At 32.2% G+C, this 19121-nt stretch overlaps 1 protein-coding gene across 1 annotated transcript in view; it reads left to right on the plus strand.

Moving 5' to 3' along the window:
- Nucleotides 1-19121, plus strand: part of PTPRQ (protein tyrosine phosphatase receptor type Q) — a 316015-nt gene that overhangs the window by 15700 nt on the left and 281194 nt on the right. Inside the window, exons 5-8 of the mRNA XM_074221062.1 lie at nt 5750-5949; nt 8970-9219; nt 11739-11867; nt 14475-14638. Coding sequence (XP_074077163.1) covers nt 5750-5949; nt 8970-9219; nt 11739-11867; nt 14475-14638 — 743 coding nt within the window. The remainder of the gene's footprint in view (nt 1-5749; nt 5950-8969; nt 9220-11738; nt 11868-14474; nt 14639-19121) is intronic.

Raw genomic sequence — 19121 nt, forward strand, 5'->3', positions numbered from 1 at the left:
TATTATCAACAATGATTTTTAGTATAATGTAATTTCCCCAGTCATCTCTTTTTAAATTATATCTACAATTATGGTAACTTTATCTGAAATTGTGGTTGTTACTCCTGCTTTCTAAGTTTATCTATGGTAAATCAGTTGAACTTAAAAAGTAAATGATGTGCATTTTAATTCTAAATTTTAATTTTGTTACAAGTATATTTATTTTAAATAATATATCCTCCTTATTTCTTTCTAATCCATTCTTCTCTTCTTCTATATTATGAAGGATTTCATCCAAATTGCATTTATTTTATGAGTGTTAATTGTGTATTTTTCTCAATCCTATTGTTCCATTATATTTTTCTCAATCTTTGTTTCCTTCCCTTTTTTTGCAAAGAATAAAAGGATGGTGAGAAAGGATGAATGTATTCTATACATTTTGTATACATATATATGTAGCTATGTATGTACCTATAATATGTACTCTATACTGAATGCAATCTATTTTATGCTTTTGCATTGACTGTTCTCATACCTGGAATTCTTTCCTTTTTCATATTTGCTTCCTGCCTCTCTTATTCTTTTTCAAGTCCCAGCTCAAATCTCAATTTCTGCAAGAGACCTTTGCTAACAAATGCTACCCCTACCCTGGGTCTTCTTTCTGGAATCACCTATTTATATTGTATATATCTTCGATATACATAGCTATTTACACATCGTATCTGTCGTTTTAATGTGACTTCTTTGGGTCATGAACATTCCCTTTCCCTCTAGAACTATTTAATATATATATATATATATATATATATATATATATATATATATATATTATATGTATGTATGTATATATATAGACATATGTCTACACATATATATATATATACAAATACTCCCATATATATGTAAATGTATAAATATACACATGCATATACATATATATATATATATATATATATATATCTTCAGCACAGATAAGTTCTTTGTATATAAGGACTTAAAAACTGACTTACTAACAAAATAGAATAGTAATAGAAAACTATTGCTCTTAAAAAAGAGATCTTGTGATTTTTTTTTTTTAAATCGTAAACTATGAGTTTCACGAGTAAGAAGTGTGGTGTGGAAATCAAAGAAGGTTACATGCTTTTGGATCTATAAAGTGATGTGTAGTTCTCAGGAAATGAGAGTTATTAGTACCACTATGCTCTCCGCTGGTCAGATCTCATCTGGAGTATTGTATTCTCTTCTGGGGATTCTGATAAAGAACTGAAGTGATCTGGGACAGCTAGGTGGTGCAGTAGATAGAGCACTGGCCCTGAAGTCAGGAGTACCTGAGTTCAAATCTGCCCTCAGACACTTAATGAATACCTAGCTGTGTGGCCTTGGGCAAGTCACTTAACCCCATTTGCCTTGAAAAAACTCCCCAAAAAAGAAGAATTAAAGTGATCAGATGGATAGTGTTCAGAGGAAAGCAATCAGTATGGCAAAGATTCTTTATGTCATATGGAAATCAATTGAAGGAACTAGAATATCTATCCTGAAAAATAAAGGAAAATTAGAGCTGTTTTTGAATATTTTATGGGTTAAGTGTTGTCTTCTGAAAGAGGTATTAATCTTGTTCTAACTTGACCTAAAGGATCCAGGAGAGATTGATGGATATTATTGGTTTTTTTAATTTAATATTTATTCTCATTTTGTTTAAACACCAATTTAAGCCTGATATCTGAAAAAAAAAATCCTTAACAACGAGAGTCCTTGGATTCTTCCTCCTTGGAGGTCTTCAAACAGAGCCTGGACAATTTACTATCAGTTGTGTTTCAATGGATATTCATTTCCTAATCGAATTGGACTTGATGGCTCTGAAATTCCAACTCTCAGATTCTGTGATTCTCTGAAGTGGAGGCCCAAGCACTGTCAGAGGAATAGGAACCCTATCAGATCTTTCAAAGTGGAAAGACCTAGATTAACACTGAGGTTGATTGCATATTGTCTGAACACTGGCCTGGCTAAGACCAAAGTAATTCATCATTAGTTTGAATTTAGTGTCACGAGAATTTTGGCAGCAGAAACTCTTTTTTTTTAAGACAGGTTTTATATAGTTTGAATTTTACATTTTTTCTTCCTATTCTTGCTCCTCTCCCCCCCACCCCCCACAGAAGGTAGTCTATTAGTCTTTACATTGTTTCCATGGTATACATTGATTCAAGTTGAGTGTGATGAGAGAGAAATCATATCCTTAAGGAAGAAAAATAAAGTATAAGATATAGTAAAATTACATAATGAGATGAAAGATTTTTCCCCCTGAAATTGAAGGTAATAGTCTTTGGTCTTTGTTCTAATTCCACAGTTCTTTCTCTGGATACAGATAGTATTCTCCAATGCAGATAGCCCCAAATTGTGCCTGATTGTTGCACTGATGAAATAAGTATGTCCATTAAGGTTAATCTTCACCCCCATGTTGCTGTTAGGGTGTACAATGTTTTTCTAGTTCTGCTCATCTCACTCAGCATCAGTTAATGCAAATCCTTCCACAGCAGAAACTCTTTAAAAATTATCTCCTAAGTTATAGAGGACCTGAAATCTTCACAAAGGAGGAACCATACCAATGTAAATTATAGATCATTGGATTATTTAAATATACTATAACTTCATTTAGAATACTCTATTTTAGGGGAAGTGATATGGGCTTATGGTTTTATCACTGTAGGAAGTTATCTGTTGAGAAAACTCCCTTTATTCATGTGAATAGACAATGTTCTACAATTTGTAGTTTAAAGTATTACCATTGTCCAGATCTTCGCAACTAATATATTTTGGATGCAGGACTTGCGATGATAAAATCTTAGATTTAGAGGTGGTGGAGATCTCAGTCCATTTAATCAAGTCCCTTGGTTCTACAGATTTTACAGATATGGAAACTGAGGTCAGAGAGCATAAATGATTCAGAGTCACATAGCTAGTGTCTAAACCAGGATTCAAACTCAGATCTTCATGATGCCATATCTAGAACTCAGATTGTGCTTAATTGGAGGAGAGTTCTTTATATAGTCTATGCTCTTTCATACTTCTTAAGTCTTGATATTTGATAAATGCAAAATTCTATTTCCTTTTCATTTTAACATTATAGAAAATATTACTATTATTTAATCTATCAGTCTATATTAATTATTCCATGTAAATTTTTTGTTTTGTGATTCTCAAATATATCATTATATAATTTAATAATTCTTACCACAGTATTCATATAATTTCCCCCTGATCTTAAATTAAGCTTGCTATATAGTTCATATGGTTTCCTATCAAATTTTGGGATGATTATATGTGTAAATGGTTAAAATTGCTCTCCAGATTGTGTTTGGTATCTTACAACTAGAAATCTTTATACTTAACCACATGTTTTTATCACTGAAATGTATTTTATCTACTTCAATTTTACACTTTCTTTTACTAATGACCTTGTCATATTGTTAAATTATATATCTACTTTCCCCAGGTGGCATCATATTCTTAAGAGATTCTAATTGTCTCCATCTTTTTTACACACTTAAAATTGTGATTTATTGGGACATTTCTAGCCCATGTATACAATATTGATATTTGTTCTTTATACGTATTTACTTCCAGATTGGATAAGGGCTGACATATGATTTCATTAATTTGAGGGATTTCTAGGTGGGGAAAACTTACTCTACAATGCAGATTGGTATCTTCTCTACAACCTAGACTCCTTCACTTTTTAAAAAAAAAATTTGGTGGCACAGTGAATAGAGTACTTGCCCTGGAGTCAGGAGGACTTGAGTTCAGATCCAGCCTCAGACACTTAATAATTGCTTAGCTGTGTGACTTTGGACAAGTCACTTAACCTTATTGCTTAAAAAATAAATAAAATTGATAAAAAATATTTCACAATTGGATGTAAATTTTTTGACCTTCATTCTTAAAAAGTTTGATATCCAGATTCTGTTTCCCTTCTCTCCTCCCACCTCCCCCCACCCCTATAAAAAAAAAGAAATTTGATACAAGATATACATGAGAAGTTATACAAAATATATTTCTATGCCAACTGGAAGTTTAGGCTCTTTAAGAGTTGCTTAGAACTCTAACTGCCTAAGTAACTTATTCAGGATCATGTAGGCAATATATGTCAGAGGACTTGATTTCAAGTCCATTTCTCTAACTACCACACCAAGTTGCCACACCCTCTCCTTATTTCTAGCTCTAATTCCAATTTAAAGGAGAAAAATATTTTCCATATTTATATTCTTGTTGCTCTTCCTTATTGAAAAATAAAACATTAATTGTATCACTAAACATGGAAAGTATTTTGAGGCTGATTATTATCAAATCACCTACAAGGAATATTTATTTCTATATAATTAGAATTAGATAAAAAGACAATATTTCTCAAAAAATATTTAATGTTAGTGATATAAAAAGCATCTGACAGTCATTCTGCTACTCAAAGGTCTTTAAAGACTTTGCATTGCCTCTAAAATAAAAAAGCAAATTATCATCCTGACATTAAAAGCCTTAAACTATATTTGGTTTCATATTATTTCCCCTTTATGAATTCTCTATTCATGACAGACTAACTTCAAAGATTCTAGATACTCCAAGGGTCCTGAGGGTGCCAGGTTAAATGTTAATATTCAAGAGTCTAAAGAGTATAAGGTCAGATTGTAAGATCTTGTAGATTAATGGTAAGGTTGTGGTTGGTAGTCTCTGCCCCTGCTAGTAGTCTGAGTCGAGTAGATCCATATTAAAGTTCCGCCTCTGTCAGGTTTTAGCTGTGTAAACCTAAACAGCTTACTTAAGCTTTTGAGGAAAATCTTTAACTATAGAAGTGGCAGAGAAGGGAATGATTTCCATTGAAAGAGGAAATTTCCTCATCCATATGTTCCTTAAATCAATGGAATAGACCATATGTGCCCCAGTATTAGGAAATGGAAAATGGTCCTGAAAGTCAAAGTAAAGGGGAACTCTTGGTTCATTCCAAGAGAATGATGCTAAGGGGTATAAAATCTATCAGAAGCTTGAAAGTAGAGGGAGACATCATTAGGAAGTTTGGAAGGAAAGGCTCCCCATGACAATATTCTCATAGACCTGACAGCAACAACAAAAACAACAACAGAAAACCCTCAAAAAACTGACTACTTCACATGTGTTGTTTTTACTTTAAATATATTGGAATACTCAACAAACATGTATAAAATACTTAATATGGGGAAAGTATTCTTTTGGGTTATGGGTAAATAAAGCCAAAAAAATCCATTGCAAAATTGAACCTATTGTATGTCCCAAGGACTTGGGGATGCCAGATGATGGTCTCATACTCCAATATTAGTTTCAGATCTGGAGGAGCATGATCTCTAAAGAAAAAGGTCAAGTTATATTTTATATTCTCTTGCTCTTTGCCCTCCTCACTTAGAGTTTAAGTTGTATCTTATCTAGAGTCTTCTGGACAGACATTAGAAAACTACTCCAGATCAGGTATAGGGAAATTATTTATTTTCTCAGCACAAAAGAACTGCTTAAAACAAAAGATTCTTGATAGAATATATAGGATTAATCTTAGTGAACACTGCTATTTCTTCTTCCTTAATTCTGGGTAACTTTTGATTCAAGATATTTTTAAATGATACTCCCTGGTACACTTCATCTGATTCATTAAATTTTCAAAATTATTTCAGATGCTGTAGAAAACTTCAAATTTTATTCTTTCTTAAGTTTCACAGTAATATTTCTAATTATAACTCATTAATGTTTTCCATAGCTCCAGGCAAAGTGGTAAATCTCACAGTGGAGACCTTCAATTATTCAGCAGTCAATTTAATTTGGTATTTGCCTCGGCAACCAAATGGTAAGATTACTAGCTTCAAGATTAGTGTAAAGCATGCAAGAAGTGGAATCATAGTGAAAGACGTCTCAATTAAAGTTGAGGATCTTCTCTCAGGAAAGTTACCAGAGTGTAATGTAAGTATCACAAAATGCCTTCCCTATTTTAAACATTTCCAGAAAATCATTTCATTAAATTTAATGTGTAACTCTATTGACAGCTACATGATTCTCCATTTTTTTTCCTTGTTGTTTTGTGAGGACTTTTTTTTATGTCTTAAACTTTTATGAGCTTTACCTCCTCCCATATAATAGAAGTTGTACTATTAAGATTGAGAATATTCATGATAACATTTATATTATAATGCACATCTTGATGACATGATAAATATACACAATTACAAAAAAGCAGCAATTTGTTAATTCTTTTAAATGAAATTTTATTTTAATAACTAAAATAATGTTAACAAAAAGCTAAACATTATTAGAGAAATAAAAAAGTAAAAATAGTAAAAACATAATCCAATGAGAATTAACATTGTACTATAGGAATTCCTGAATTCCAATTCTTCCTCTGATGTACAGGCTGTGTAGCTCTACCCAAAGAACAATCTTTTAGAGTCTAAGATGAATTTAAATTGAAGAGTTTTAGTCTGTATTGGTAGACATAGTTTCCTCATGAGGAGGTTTGTACACTAAAATAACATATGTTCAAAAGCCAAAAAAAAAAAAAGAATATGGATTGTACTTTAGGAGAATAATAATATTTGTTTGAAAGCCATTTATTTGTTCAACCCTCAGAAGGTATCTCTGCTAAATAAAAGTGAAAATGACAATGTTTGGATTTTTGCACCCTTTGGAATAATTCTGTGACCTCTCCATAGACCTTAGCCCAAAGATTGCAAATCATTACCTTACTCTATTGGTTTGGGTCTACAGTAAAGTTTACTATGTGATGTGAAATATGCTATAGTGCCTTCATTTTAGAGAGTTATAGATGTGTGTATTTATTAAGCCAATCACATATATTTATAAACCCCATGCAGTATTCCAGACACCATGCTAGACACTGGAGATTCGAAGACAAAACATAAAAGAATTCTTGTTTTCAAAATTACATTCTTAATTGAGCAAAACAAGTATATATATATATATATATATATATATAATATATATATATATATATATATATATATGTATATATATATATATACACATACATATATATGTATATATAAAAATATGCAACATGTATGCAAAAAAGTAAAACAACAGGGAAATGTTTAGAGTTGGGTGGGATACTAGAACCTTATGGTTTCAGGAATAACTTGTTATAGGAAATGATGCTTGAACTTTGAAAAAAATACAGGATTTTTAATGGATAAAGTAGGGAACAAAAGAAACTATAATACAAAATTAGATACATGAAAGGGGTCTAAAGTTTTGTGAGAGATTTAAAGAGGAAAAGAAAACAACCAGATATAAGAGAGAGAAACATTGAGAAGATTGGGAGGTGTAGGGAGGACAAGGAAAGAGGTACTGTATTACGTTCTAAGAGATTCTTAACTAGATTCTAAACTTAAAGGAAGTAAAAGTTAACCTAAAAAGTGTTCATAGGTTCTTATGCTATAAATGCATTTCTTTGTGATCTGATAATATACACTCATATACATTTTGTATCTTTGTTTACATATGTAAATATATAACAATTACACATGCACGTATATACATATGCAAAAACATATGTCTATATACATGGATACCTGGATGTATTGTACCTGCACATATAGATCTTTATACACATGACTGTAATTTGATATTCCTAGCCTGAGATGTTTTGCATGATGTTGTCTACAAGAAACGTCTTATTGCTGTATAAGCTGACATGATAAGGATAAATTTACATCAATTAAACAATCAGAAAATGTTTATTAAATGCCTAATATGTGCCTTCCTCATGAAGTTACTTTTCATTTTTACCATCTATATCATATGTGTATCCAGTTATTTGAATATTGTTTCCCTTGGTAGAATGCAAGCTTTTCGAGTATAGACACCATGTTTTTACCTCCCTATCTTTTGTATCTTATTAGATGCAACCCAAGTTATTTTAAATTTATAACAGTCAGCTTTTATTTTTAAAATTGACAACGTGCTTTATGCCCATTGTCTTATTTGATCCTCACAATTGCCTTGTAGTATAGATACAACTTATTATATTTTATATAATTAATTTAATTATTACATCAATCATTATTTATTAAATCATCATTTAAATAACTATTCAATTATTATATAGTTATAACACACTATATAAATATTTAGTATTATATATTTTCCCAGATTTAGAATTAAGATTTCATCTGGTCAGTAAGGTTCCTTAGGATCTCCCTTTATCAATAGATAGATATCAATAATCAGTCATTACTAGACAGTTTATATAATCTCAGAGAACTGATTAGGGCATTGAGAGATTAAGTTCCTTGCCTATGGTCAGATCAACAATAATGTCAGAGGTAGAGCTTAAACCCAACTGTTTTTGAGTCTGAAGTCAGTTATATATCTATTTTACTAGTATTCTCCAAAGTGAAGTTCAGGGCCTTTGGGGGCCATGTTTTTGTCCTTGGGAATGTCATAAATTGACCTCAACCCATGAGTTATCATTGACAAAGAGAAAATATAAGCATTCCACACTCCCAATAACACTTTTCTTTTACTCTCAACACTCCCAATTCAGCTCCTTCCCTCTGCCTTGAAATGCCCCCAATCCTTTTCTTTTCATAGACATGTATAAAGTAGTTTTCCCTAAAACACAGTCCTAATCATGTCACTCATTCCCTTAATCAATTACATACATACATACATATATATATATATATATATTTATATATATGGCATAACTTTGTAAATTGTGTAAGTGTGCAAGCTTTTACTCAACCTAAAAATATTAGCTATTAATATATCTCCAGATCCCAAGTCTTGTGCTCTTTTTAACTCTACTACATTTTTCATGGTCTATGCTCCAGTCATTAGCACAATGCCTGGGGTACATTCTAAGTTCATAAATATCTGTAGACTGACTCTCAATGAGAATTAAATGATAGCAGGTATGCCACTACATTTTTTTCTCATTCATGTTAAAACATTTTGTTCAATAGGAGAACAGTGAATCTTTTTTATGGAGTACGACCAGACCTTCGCCAACTTCTGTTAGAGCCACATCTCCCCCTAGGGTCACATATTTGCCCAATGCCTTGGCAATGAGTCGAAGAAGTTCCGTGTGGAATGAGCCCATCAGTTTTGTAGTAACCCACCTGAGGCCATACACCACATATTTGTTTGAAGTCTCTGCTGTTACTACAGAAGCAGGATACATTGACAGCACGATCGTCAGAACTCCAGAATCTGGTGTGTATATCCCCTATAATGGGAATGAAAGGGGGGGGGGGGGCGAGTGAAGAAAGAAGGTAGAGAAAGAAAGAAAAGATAATAGGCAGAGATTATTTTCAAGCTAATGAAAATGATCCCTCAATTCTAGGAATCATTTTCAGTACTAGTGAGGACATAGGAAATATAGAGGATATGTTAAAAAAAAAAAAGAAAAACAAAAAAGACCGTAGATTTCATTGGTTTAATTCCTATAATTTTAAGACTCACCATTTGAGTCTTTTTGTACTTGCACCATTTTCAAACCTTTATTATTTTTTATTTGTCTAAATAAGGGACTCTTAACTTATTGAACTTTTGTCAAAACAATTTTTGATAACTGATTTTCAACATAATCAGCTGGTTTTATAATCTTATGTATTCTAGTTTATTCATTTTTAAAACCTTTATTGCTTATTCAATGCATTTTATGCATTTATTCTGAAATGATCCATAGTTTTCTTCATATTGTTAGACACACAAAAAGGTAAAGAATCCCGGTTTAAATTCCCTTTTTTTCCTGTAAAAAGAAAAAATTTGAATTAGATGACCAATAAGGTCCCTTATTCATTTTATATTGGCCCTATAATTTAATGAGTATAAAGAATTCCCAAAGAGTAATTTCTCTCTAGGGAGGAAGTTTGGTATCTTTTCTGAAATTTATAATCTTAGAAAATTTTCTGGGTTAGTGAAAATTTTTGAGAATAGTCAATATATTTAGGAAGCAAAACTTGAAACCAAACTAAAGCAGAAACTGTCATAATGTCTTTCATGGACAGTTCATTACAATATGAAATCCTGTGACTTTAGCCTCTATCATTAGTTATGGCTTTCTCAAGACCAACAATATTCTTGGCAATCCCAACCATTATAAATAATTATGAATTTCAATATAAATGTTAAATGTATCCCATTAATTTCTTGATGTAAAAATTGTTGTATGTCAATTGAAGTGGAAACACTTCAGATTTACATACTTTGTAACCAAAGAAACAGAGTTATGAGTGGAAAGTTAATATAATCCTAGGTACTGAACATTAGTCATTTTAGCTCTGAATTATGGTATTAGAGATCAAAAGGAAAAATAATTGATGGAGTGATGTCACAGTAATCCCTAAAAATGTTTCAAGTAACAAATCATCATTTTCCCTATGGTAATTAGTTATTCACATTTGACATTTTGCTTTATGTGGCATTATCTTTTGTAATCATGGCTATGAATCATCTTTGAATTTTATTATCTCCCCTTTGTTTTTCTTATTCATCAAAGATAGAAATAATTTCATTAATGTCATAAAAAGAAAAGTGTTACTTTGGAAATAAATCTTATTCAGATCAATTCAACTAATTTTCTTAATTAAAACACTTTTTACATATAAAATATTCAGCAAGAAGCACATGTATTATAAGATGTAAATTGGATGGCTTTAGATGTCTTGTTCCTAAACATATCTTTAATTTTGAAATGCCAAATATTGATATAAGACAGAAGCAAAACTGTCACTAGTAACCAGGAATTCCATGCATATCTCTGATACAGATATATTACCTCCATAAGAAGGATGGCATCATCAATTTTAAACTTCTATTCAAGTCATTGTCTGCTTTTCAGGTAGTCCAACAAGTTACATGTCAGCTAGTTGAAAAGCATCTAAAAATTTCTTCAGAAATAAAAATCTCAGTAAAATTGAATTAGAAAATAATTCTTAGGTAAATGCCACACCAAAGAAAAAGTCTCCCCAGGAATAGACAGTACTGAGGAGATGTGAGGTTCAGGACTGAAGTGATGTTGCAGGATAAAGATCCTGGGCATGTTGGAAAATTCCAGAGGAATGCAATCAAGTGAGAATGATCAGTTAACATATATCACCCTAAGACTTTCAGATCTATATTGTAGTTATTTTTTTCTTTCAGATTAAAAAGTATACATATTTAGCTAATTTAATCTCTCTGTCTTTCTCTGTCTTTTTGCATCTCTATCTTTGGCTCTGACTGTCTCTGCTCTCTGTCTGTCCCTGTCTCGATGTCTCAGTGTCTCTCTCTCTCTCTCTCTCTCTCTCTCTCTCTCTCTCTCTCTCTCTCTCTCTCTCTCTCTGTCTCCAACTCTGTCTCTTTCTGTGTCTGCTTCACTGCCTCTGTCTCTTTGTCTCAGTGTCTCTCTCATTTTAATATACTATTATGTAAATGTGCAACTCGCAATCAATATGATGTTAAGGATAGAGAGATGACCTTAAAGGTATGAAGGAAGGCCTGGCTCCCAATTCCACCTCTGACCCATATTGGCAAGTCACTTCACTCCTCATCTTTCAAGGCCAAACTCTTAGAGTGGCAGAGAGTTCTCCATAGCTTGAAATGGAAAAGAAAAAAAAAAGTTTCTTCATTTGCAAGTTCCCCAGACCAATGAACTTAACATGTCCAGTTCCTGTGTCTATTATGTAAAGTTAATTAAAACTTTTTAATATAAATAAATGCCAATGATTATTCTTACATTTTTTCTATAGTGCCTGAGGATCCACCTCGGAATTTGGCAGCAGGAAACATCACAGAAAGCTCTTTCTCCATTTCCTGGGATCCACCAAGTATAGTAACCGGAAAATTTAGTTATAGAGTTGAACTGTATGGCCCAACTGGTAAGCCTGAAACTTTTATGTTCACCTTTTGGGGAAGAGTTCATGATCAGAGGCAACTTGGTTTCTGTGATTTACTTATTCTAAGCTTGTAATTGAAAAGTAGGAAGGACATTTGAGACTTTTAAAATGTTTCATTGAAAATAAAGTATTGCCTTGCTGTGCAAAATATAAGCTGTTCAATTCATCAAGTAACGAGGCAGTATAACTCTGAGTACATTTGTTCTTTATTGGGAACAATGGAGAGACTCAGGTTTCTTAGAATCATTTCATCAGGTTGCTCATTTACCGTGAAACACTGAAATTCATTTAATCTTAGGGCTCTGCTCAGATTTTTGTGGTTTTGCTTTTGAACTTTAATAAATTAAAAATAAAAAAGGACATGACTGTTGGGATTTAATAATATGTGGATTTTGGATTACTGGAAAGTTTAGGAGGGGTTAGAAATTGGATTTTATTTGGCTTCCTAGATATTTGTTTCCCCTTATGTTTGTATTACTATTTTATGGAGGCAACTGGATAGTACAGTTGGTAGAGCAGTAAAAGGTGGAGTCAAGGAAGACCTGAGTTCAAATCCTGACTCAGACATTTACTAAATGTATGACCCTGAGTAATTCACTTAAAAACAAAACTATTTGTCCCAATTTCCACATCTACAAAATGGGAATGATAACAATAGCTCTGTCCTTCCATGGTAGTGGTGAGGATAAAATAAGATAATCTTTGTAAAGTACTTTTTATACTTATACATGCTATTATTAGTATATAGCTATACATTTTATTATTTATTTATTTGATAGTTCCTTCTGAATCTCAAACACTTGCATCATCCTTTCGCCTTAAATAGGACATTGATTATATTTTCTCAACTAATCTCTAAACTTTCTCCTTAATTGCTTCCTTTTTTTAGTGACTCCTAGTCCTGTAATTCCATTTTTAAAATATTCTATTTAGAGAAACCATGATAAATTCAGAATGCCAGCTTAGAACTAAGGCTGAAAATTTGAGTAATTAAAAATGTGCTGAAGAAATCAAAGAAATATTGTTGGTTGAAAAAAGTGCAGGAAGCAAACTCAGAAGTAATTCCACAAAATTTATAAATGAAACACCAGAAAAATGGTTTAGCCAAAAGAACTATAAAAATGGCTGGAAAAAAGCAAGCAATTCAAAATGAAATTATAATTAAAGTTAGAATTCAGGAAGAAAAACCTGATATGAGAATAAAATGCAAGGTGGAAAATCTGACTCAATTATTGGTCTACTGAAATTTAAAATGAAGCAAACAGAACAAAATGATTCTGTGAATCAGAGAAAATTATTAGAACAAAATAAAAATATGACCTCAAAGAGAAGAAAATACTAGATATCCGTCATAAAAAATGTACCTAGTATTCAGTTCAAAAATAACTAGGTCCTTCAAAACTATGAGCAAATAAATAAACAAACCAAAAAAACCTTGAGAGAGTATTTCAAAATTTTATAAAACTCACAGAGTTATTAGTATCTGAGAGTAAAATAAAAAATAAACTTCTAAAGAAACTCCAGGTATCTGGAAATGTCACAGTCAAAATTCACTGCTTCAAAGTAAAGAAAAAAATTACAAGTGGCAAAAAAGAAAGAGTTCAAGTATCAAGAAACCACAAAGAAGATAATGCCAAATTTAATAGCATTTCTAATAAAGAAAATATTGTAATATTAGATTGCATATGGCAAATGATAATAGCTTTCAACTCCACATCCAGAAATGTCAGCTTAGGTAGCAGCAGGAGATCAACTGCTAAATATTTCCTCCTGATATTTAAAATTTTTTTTTATTTAATTTTAAGTTCCAAATTCTCTCCCTTCTACATTCCCCTCCTTAATTGATTAAAAAAGAAAACAAATATAAAAAATGCACTTATTTTTCTTAACAAAACAATTATTATAGCCAGTGAACTGACATTGTTTTTAATAGCTGCTGTTGGTTTCAGAGGATTTATATCCAAAAGGCTAACCAACTGAATTAACAGCTAATCAAAATCTAGCATGAATTTTTCAGAAATATAGTAGTTTTTATGATTTAATTTACATGTGATAGAGATTATTATATATTTTAAGTATTTATAATATACTTTTCACTACTCAAGGTCCAATAAAAGAGACAGTTTATGTTGTATAGAAAGAAGAAAATTTTTTCCCTCCTTTGGTTGATGACTCCTTATTAAAAACAAACCAAAACAAAACTGGAACCACAGTCCAGGATTTATAAGCATTACACATTGCATTTTTGAAAATATCATGCATCCCCAATATAATTTGATATTTTCAGTACTTCTAATCATCAGTAGAGTTTTGGTATGGAATAAAATTGTTATAACTGTAAATTAGAGCAGATTACTTAAAACATTCCAGTATTTTAAATTGATGGTATAATATTTTTTTAAAAATTAGTAACAATGATTTATTATACTTTAGTTAGATTGCAAAACCTATAAATTTGTATTTAATTAATAGAGCATGAATTAGCCTTTTTTATATTCACCTTGAATCCAGCCTTTAATGTTACAATGACCTTGTGATTCTACGAATCATTTAAATAAGCTTGTAATGTGTATCCTTTCATTTTTCTAGGTCGTATTCTGGATAATAGCACAAAGGACCTTAAGTTCACATTTACAAATCTGACACCATTTACAACATATTATGCATATATTGGTGCTGAGACCAGTGCGGGAATTGGACCCAAGTCAAATCTTTCTATTTTCACTCCTCCAGATGGTAAGAATGATACAAAAATATGAAAAATGAGATTTTTAAAAAGTGACATGTAAAAGTTTTAGAGTGGTCAGTAAAATAAAGAATACTTAAAGATTGTGTTTTGTAACATTATTTGTAGCAATGATGTCCGAGTAAAATAGAAATGGAGCATATTGACTTAGAAAATCACAATTTAACATTATCTATGTTTTATTGTAATTATATTTATTTTAAGCATATTTTTCAATTAGATCATCACTTAGTTCAGACCATACAAGTCCAGAGTTTTCCTGCTAGGAGAGCATTTTTGACATCTCTAGAGTCTTACTTACCAATTTAATAGAATCAGTATGGTATAAAGAGCATGAAACACCTAGATCTAGAATCAGGAAAACTGTTTTTTCAATCCTGTCCTTATTTCTAAATAACTAACTATATGGTCATTGGCAAGGTAGTCATCTTTTAAGAACCTTAGTTTCTTCATCTGTAAAAGGTAACATTTGTACTTCAACTACCAAAACCCATGATGAGAAAATTGCTTTGAAAATCTTGTATTAAAGAAATGAACTTTTATTATCTCATTATGCAATTGCCAAAAATATTTGCAAATTGACTGTTTATGCCAAACCACTAGACATAATACAATTATACTACAGTAAGCTACTTAGCGGACCAGTGCCCCATGGTGACTTATAGTGCTATTAATTGCAGTTTCCATGGAGAAGTTTCTTTACCAAGGCACTCCCTATTTACAACTTAGAATTTTTTATTTTATATTTTATATATCTTTTTTTAAATTTTCATCCATTTGTACATGCATATGCACCCTTCTTTCCCACACCCCCTCCGCAGCAGGGAACAATCAGGTTAGCATTTTACATGCGTAGTTTGTTAAACGTTTTTACAAATTAGTAATTTTCAGTATGAAGAATTAGGATTAAGGGGAAAAGACACATAAAGCATAATTTTTATAAAGTGTTCATCAGATTCAATAGGGTCTGTGTGTGTGTGTGTGTGTGTGTGTGTGTTTTGTTTTGTTTTTCTTCCTCTGGTTGGAGATAATATAGATCATTACCAAGCTAATATAGTTGTCCTTGCCATGGCCAACTACACACTCACAACCCCGCTACATGCCTCACACACACACACAACCAGTCACTATTTTTTTAAACAGAGTAGGAATTTTCAAAACAGGGTAGAATAACAGGGTAGGGTAACTAATGTCTATTGAAAAAAATATAAAGCATCACTATGGAAGACTTTCTTCATGTACATTAGTATAGAAAACAAAATATCTATTAACAGCTTGCATGTTTACAAAACAAAAATTAATCTTTTGTTTATATAATATGTATTAACAATGTATATACATTACTATTTAATAGCACACAAATATGTAAAATGCAAAATATGTTTGTATTCATATTTTGTTTGGAATATGCTTAGTAATACTATTTCCTTTAAAAGAGGGCATATTGTATGCATAGATTGTATATTAAATAGCTGTTTAAAAAATAGTTGAGCAACAACATATATGTAGTAAATTTAACAACAAGTATTTTTGGAAGTTACATCTTCATATAATTAATGAGGGGAATTCTAGTCCTTTTTTTACCCCAGGGATTTACTAACATACTGACATAAACGCTAAGACTGGACTGAAGCTCTTTTCTTCTTGGTGCTGTTTCTGAGTCCCACTTCTATTCTATTTCGTATTCAGTCATTTCAATTGTGTCCTGCTTTTTGTGGTTGTCCATTTCACTCTCTAACTCATTTTTCAGAAGAGGAAACTGAGCCAGACAGGGTTAAGTGACTTGCCCAAGGTCACATAGCTAGTAAATGTCTGAGGCTTCTATTTGAGTTAGTGATAACTGAAGGGCAAGATTCAGAGTCACAGGCCCTGGATTTGAACTTGATTTTGCTATTTACTACTTGTGTGGCCTTGGGCAAGTCTATTTACTACTTATATGACTTTGGGCATATCATTCATTTGTTGGGTATAAATTTCCTCATATGTTAAATGAAAGAGTTAGATGAAATGACCCCTATCGTCACTTCAGGATCTAATCCTACTGGAGAGCCTTGGTTTCACTTGAGGAACTTTAATATTTTAGGAAAGTTTTACATTTTACAAATGATCTGATTCCAGAAACTTAAAGATACAACATAATCGTTAACATTTACTAAAATAAGAATGATTTTCTTTTGGTAGGAGGACAGAGAAAACGTGACAGAAATTCAACTCAATGAAAATTTTAAATATTTGACCATTAGATGGCAGCAAATATTTGGAAGTAGAGGACAAGTTTTTTTCTTAATGAAGAATGAATCCATCTGTCCATCCATCTAGCCACACACATCTATATACATATTTGTTTTTATAATTTATCTGACAAGAAATCTGTTTTTTTTATCCTGTTCAACAAGAGAATTTTAAAATGCATTTAATATGTTCTTGAAAAAGGAGGTCTATGTTATAAAGTCAATCAGTTGGCATTTTTCATGACTCAACTAACATTTATTAAATGCCTACTGTGTTTCAGACACTATGCTAAGCTGGGGAATCAAGGAAACATAAAAAATTTGTCTGTGCTCTCAAGGAGCTCACAGTCTAATGATAGAGAAATAACTATATAAACCTTAAAACTTCATTGGAATGTGAACTAACATCTCTATTTTTTTTAATTGAAAAAGGATATGAGATTGGGAGGTGGCCTCATTTCTCCTTTTCTTAAATATTTTCTCTCATACACATTTTGTGTCTCATCTACCTCTTTTATGTATTTATAAGACGACTAAGATGGCTGAACAGACAGTGTATGAGTGAAGGTAATGTTCACACCCAAGAAATGTTCCATTAGGGAGATTCTTAGCTGAGCTTGGGAAAGTCTTTTAAATGTTCCAGTCTCAGTTTCCCCAATTGTAAAACAAGGAGATTAGAACAGATGATCTCCAAAGTCCCTTCAAGTATTAGCTCTATGACCCTTAACACTCCAGTTCTTAATACATCTTGTTTAGTTATTTTCAGTTGTGTCTAACTTTTCATGATTCCTTTTGGGACTTTCTTGGCAAAGATTATTGGAGAGTTTGCCATTTCCTTTTCCAGAGAATTTTTACAAATGAGGAAACTGGGCAAAGAGGATTAAATGACTTAGCCAGAGTCACACAACTAGTAAGTCTTTGAGGCTGAATTTAAATTCATGTCTTCCTGACTCCAGGTCTGGTTTGCTCTCTATTCCCCACCTAGCAACCTCCTCCTAATGTAGGTTGAACTTCTCTTTTTTCTTTTTGCAAGGCAAAGGGGTTAAGTGACTTGCCCAAGGCCACACAGCTAGGTAATTATTAAGTGTCTGAGACCAGATTTGAACCCAGGTCCTCCTGACTCCAGGGCCAGTGCTCTATCCACTGTGCCACCTAGCCACCCCTAGGTTGAACTTCTTATACTTAGTAGGTATTTAATTAAAGTTTCTTGAATTTTATCCAAAGTTGGTAAGATTTTATAATTATTCCCATGTATCTGAATCATCAAATCCAAATATACTCTTTCCTAAGAATATTTTAAGGTGAACCAGATCTTTGTAAAAAATGATGGAAGACTGAATTTTAGAGTTAGAGTAGTAATATACAAGTGATTGTTGGAAGAAACCCAATGTTTTCTTTGTACCGTTTTTGGGAAAAGCCTACTTTCTTTAGTATTGTTTTTCCCCTTGCCAAATATATTACAGGTTGTTTGAGCACAGGGTTTGTGAACATTTTTTTCCCTTCTTTGTATCACTTTTTATATCATACACTATCATCCACATAGAAAATACTTCACATACTTCCTTTCAGTTGAAGGGATATATTGCTGAAATGTTTGTGGTCCTTAATTTTGGATGTTGTGGTAAATAACTATAATTATTTTTTGCTAGAGAAGAAATCTTAGTGATGGACCACTTGAGTCACTAATTCTGAGCTGTAAGGAGGACTCTAAACCCTTTGGATGTCTGTGCTAAGCCTGGTACCACTATGGTGAGCACCTGGGAGCTGTGGGCTACTAGGCTGCCCAAGGGGTGATGAATTGTTCCAAATCAGAAAAAGGAGAATAGGTTAAAAGTTCAGTTGTAGTCAGTATTTGTAAGGAACCTGTGAGAGTCAATGAGAGAAAGAAAGAAAAAAGAAAGGAAGAAGGAAGGAAGGAAGGAAGGAAGGAGGGGGAGGGAAAGACGTAAGGAGGATGTAAGAAAAGAAGCAAGTAAGCAAGCAAGAAAGAAAGGAAGGGAAGAGGGAGAAAGGAAAATGAAGAGAGAGAAAGAGGAGGAGGGAAGAAAGGAAGGAGGAAAAAAGAAATAAAAATAAGAAAAGAAAGAAAAAGATGGAAGGAAAAAGGAAAGAAGGAAGATAGGGAGGAAATGAGGGAAGGAAAGAAGGAAGGAAGGAAGGAAGGAAGGAGGAAGGAAGAGAGAGAGAGAAGGACTTCTGGACAGCCATTAAAATTCTGGCCTAGTTGGATGGATATAAAAGTATTGCCAGATCTTCCCA

This window comes from Macrotis lagotis, chromosome 2 (assembly GCF_037893015.1).
Source record: "Macrotis lagotis isolate mMagLag1 chromosome 2, bilby.v1.9.chrom.fasta, whole genome shotgun sequence".
NCBI classification, from domain to species: Eukaryota; Metazoa; Chordata; class Mammalia; order Peramelemorphia; family Peramelidae; genus Macrotis; species Macrotis lagotis.